We start from the raw sequence: 4,505 nt of genomic DNA, 5'->3' as shown, positions 1-4,505 counted from the left end.
CCCCTGCTGGACGTTAGAGAGAATGCAGCTTTAAGGAGTCTCCCCCTGCTGGACGTTAGAGAGAATGCAGCTTTAAGATGCAAATCATAAGTTATTACTGTCCATGTCAACCTCTCTCTCTCCCTCTCTCTTTCTCTCTCTCTCAGAGTGGGGAGGACAGCTCTCGGGTGTCGATCACCTTCTTCCGTCTATTTCGAGTGATGCGATTGGTCAAGCTGCTGAGTAAAGGGGAGGGGATCCGTACGCTGCTGTGGACTTTCATCAAATCGCTTCAGGTCAGGGGGCGGGGCTTACACAGGGGGAGGGGGTAAAGGGGGAGCTGCCTTGCTGCAGGGCACGGCGGCGGTGGTCTAACCTCCTCTGTGTCTCCAGGCTCTGCCGTACGTCGCTCTGCTCATCGCCATGATCTTCTTCATCTACGCCGTCATCGGGATGCAGGTGAGAGTCGTTACATTAGAAGAGTCGTTAATGGGACTTTGATATGATACATTAAAAGAGTCGTTAATGGGACTTTGATATGTTACATTAAAAGAGTCGTTAATGGGACTTTGATATGTTACATTAAAAGAGTCGTTAATGGGACTTTGATATGTTACATTAGAAGAGTCGTTAATGGGACTTTGATATGTTACATTAAAAGAGTCGTTAATGGGACTTTGATATGTTACATTAAAAGAGTCGTTAAATGGTTAGTTAGTCAGAGGGGAGCTGCAGCTGTTGATGGTTAATTATCTAACCTGTTGTACCTTCTCTGTTTTTCCTCCTGTCTGTCTCTATCTGTCCATCTGTCTTACTGTCTGTCTCGCTCTCTGTCTGTCTGTCTCTCCGTCCTTCCGTCCGTCTGTCTGTCTGTCAGACGTTTGGGAAGATAGCGATGCAGGATTACACTCAGATCAACAGAAATAACAACTTCCAGACGTTTCCTCAGGCTGTTCTCCTCCTCTTCAGGTCAGATTCTCCTCCCCTTCCTCCTCCTCCTCCTCCTCCTCCTCTTCCTCCTCCTCCTCCTCCCCTTCCTCCTCCTCATCTTCCTCCTCCTCTTCCTCCTCCCCTTCTTCCTCCTCCCTTTCCTCCTCCTCTGGCTCCTCTTTCTGCTCTTAATTACATAATGACCTTTTCTTTCCTTTAGACAACAACATATTCTTTCACAGTTGTGACTGTGAAAACAAAACACTATTGAAAAACATTATCCAGTTGCATTATGGGAAATGCAGTCTCCACCTATGTTGCTCAGATGTGGACTGTAGTGATTAGATTCTGTCTCAACAACGAGATTTTGTAATGATCGTTTGTCTTGTGTGTGTGTGTGTGTGTGTGTGTGTGTGTATGTGTGCGTGTGCGTGTGTGTGTGTGTGTGCGTGTGCAGGTGTGCCACAGGTGAGGCGTGGCAGGAGATCATGCTGGCCAGTCTCCCCGGGAAACGGTGCGACCCCGAGTCGGACTTTGAGCCAGGAGAAGAGTTCAGCTGCGGTAGCAACTTCGCCATTGTCTACTTTATCAGCTTCTTCATGCTGTGTGCTTTCCTGGTTAGAACACACACACACACGCACGCACACACATATACACACGCAAACAGACACACACACACAGTTATACACACACTCATACACGCACACAGACACACTCATGCACACACACGCACACAGACATATACACACACACACAGTTACACACAGTTACACACACACACACTCAGGCATACACGCACACACACACACACGTTGACTGATTGTTTCTCTTCCAGATCATAAATCTGTTTGTCGCCGTCATCATGGACAACTTTGACTATCTGACACGTGATTGGTCGATTCTGGGACCACACCACCTGGACGAGTTTAAGAGGATCTGGTCTGAGTACGATCCGGAAGCCAAGTATGTTCAGGGATTACATTTACTCAAGTACTGTAGTACAAGTACAGGGTTGAGGTACTTCCTCTTTATCTTGAGTATTTTCATGCTTCTTTATATTTATCTGATGGTTATAATGCAGAGTTACACTTCAGAACAAGAAAGTTCCGCAGAAATTTTATCAGTGAGCCTCCTACTTGGTGCACATGCAAATAGCAATAAAACTTAATAAACAATAATAAGTGTGTCTTAACCCTTCACAGATATAACTTTTTAAAACCTATTGAAGACGTTAGGACGTGTGTGTGTGTGTGTGTGTGTGTGTGTGTCTGTCTGTCAGTGTGTGTGTCTGTCTGAGAGAGAGAGAGACAGATAGATGTCGACAGACAGACATACAGAGTATGGTTGCCTGGTTAATAAGGACCAATAGGAAGCCTTTAATCTCTGTGATGTCATCTCTTTGATCTGTGATCAGTTAACGACTGCACCTGGCACCTGCTGTTACCAGCTATTCAGACACTGAACAAGCTCTCAAACAAATGAGATACTAGTTGTCAATAAAATAACCTCATCAAGAGCACCAGAAGGCCTTTAGGAATGTATTGATATAAAATTTATTTGGATAAAGTTAGAAATGTGGATGTATCAGCGATTTAAAAAAGTGAATGGAGGAAGATTGGGAACACTTGTCATTTGAAAGGTTGCTGAGCGAAAGATATAATTCATATTACATACATGAGCACGTTGGCTGAAACTAGACAAGAATACCTACGTTGTGATGTATAAATTAGCCATGACAAGTTAGAACTTTAGGTGTGGGAGCAAGTTATAGAGAGAGAACCAGGATGATTTTTTTAATCTCCCCCCTCTGTCCTCCACTCTAGCCTCAACATTCCACCACATACACACACATTGGAAAATCTGATCCGGTCTGAAAATGGGACAATACATAAACTGGGATTTGAGAGAAACCGTGCTTGATATCTGAACGCCCATTCAGCCCAATAAACGCCAAAGTCTTGTCTTCAGTTTAAACTTTTAATCATGTTTCTACGTTAAAGTATGGTGATACAGCACGGTCCCAAAGAGGGGGCGTTTTGAGTAATGTTGAGCGATTTCCAGAACATATCCCATTCAAGTCCATGAGGAATGTTTAGCCGTATTTTTGCCGATTTCGTAAAAACCGCGCGGCAAATCTCTTAGAAAAGTCATAGCCCACCATTCCCGATCCTTACACACGTTTCGATGTATTGTGTGTGCGTGTGTTGGCAACGCTCCGGGACTAGTAGCGGGACAAAAATCTGGCTGAAGTATAATAATAAGTATGGGCAATAATAGTCATTGTGAATGACACTGAATCAAGTGCATACAATAACATGTGCACACAATAACATAGCTACAGTGCAATAAATACAGATTTAAGTTTAAGGAGTTTATTGAAGTACTACCATGGACTCTGTAACTTGGTGACACACACAATGAAAACACACAATCAGTTAATAAAATCTGATGATGAAGTATTTTATAGATAAACACTATATGAACGTTTTTCTCATACATTAAAGGCAGGGTTGGTACAGGGTGTTGATAGCCAGGCTCTCATTGGATAGCTGTTGGCCAATCAGAGTCCGATAGCTTAGACGCTTGAATATTCATGAAACCTGGCCCAAATGGAGCCGAGTCTTCCGGCAGGCTTTCTATACCTCGCTAGAAACAGGGTAACCATGGTAACCAGGTTACTGAGTCAATGGTAGGACTTCAATAAACTCCTTAAACTTAAATCTGTATTTATTGCACTGTAGCTGTGTTATTGTGTGCTCTTAATTATGACCTGAGTCATGTGCACTATTCCCTGTTCTTTTTTGTTTACTTTTGAAGGTTGTTTTGGACAATTTGTTTACGTTTTTTTCGATTGTTTTGGGAAATTCTTTTAATGTCTTTGTCTCCTTTTTTGATTTTTTTTGGTCATTATTATTGCATTTTAAAAAGAAACAACTTTTCTTTTCTTGCATTTTTCAATTATTTTGGACAACCCTTTCAACATGTTTGTCGCCTTATTGACATTTCTTTGGACAATTCTTTCGGCATTTCTTTCAATGTCTGTCTCCTTTTAACGTGTTTTTTGGGCATTTCTTTTGGCCTTTCTCGATGCCTCTATCAACTTTTTCAACATCTTTGTCTCCTTTTCCTGGTAATTTGTGGGGAGTTGATTTCGATGTTTTTTTTAAATCCATGCAGACATGTTGGATAGTTGGAGATCTCCCTTGACTCCCCTGCTCTCTTCCTTTAGGGGTCGGATCAAGCACCTGGACGTCGTGGCCCTGCTCCGGAGGATCCAGCCTCCGCTGGGTTTTGGAAAGCTCTGTCCTCACAGAGTGGCCTGTAAGGTAAATATAATCTAAATATAATATAATATAATATAATATACATAGGGTGTGATGTAGGAACAGTGTTAATCTACTTCCTGGTTATTCCACCTGGTGTTGTCCCGGTGACCCGGTGTGAGGCAAGTGCTGCAGCAATACTTGAGTAAAGTACATGTATGTTATACATGAGTATTTGTCACTTTTTGTTTCTTTTGGCCACTTTAATGTCTCCTTTTTTAAGGTTTTTTGGACTATTCTTTCAACGCATTTCTCTACTTTTTTAAGGTTTTT

At 42.4% G+C, this 4,505-nt stretch overlaps 1 protein-coding gene across 1 annotated transcript; it reads left to right on the top strand.

Moving 5' to 3' along the window:
- Nucleotides 1–148: 148 nt before the first annotated feature.
- On the top strand, nucleotides 149–4,235 carry LOC117940433 (voltage-dependent L-type calcium channel subunit alpha-1D-like; the record flags this gene model as incomplete). The annotated part of the gene is made up of 6 exons (XM_034865733.1): nucleotides 149–275; nucleotides 373–438; nucleotides 857–948; nucleotides 1,367–1,526; nucleotides 1,745–1,872; nucleotides 4,139–4,235. Coding segments are annotated over exons 1-6 (618 nt in total), but the record flags the coding sequence as incomplete, so codon positions are not given.
- Nucleotides 4,236–4,505: the final 270 nt, after the last annotated feature.

Source organism: Etheostoma cragini, unplaced genomic scaffold (genome assembly GCF_013103735.1).
Source record: "Etheostoma cragini isolate CJK2018 unplaced genomic scaffold, CSU_Ecrag_1.0 ScbMSFa_2516, whole genome shotgun sequence".
Lineage (NCBI taxonomy): Eukaryota > Metazoa > Chordata > Actinopteri > Perciformes > Percidae > Etheostoma > Etheostoma cragini.
Note: the sequence above shows the minus strand (reverse complement) of the source record. Positions and strands in the feature narration are given on the sequence as shown.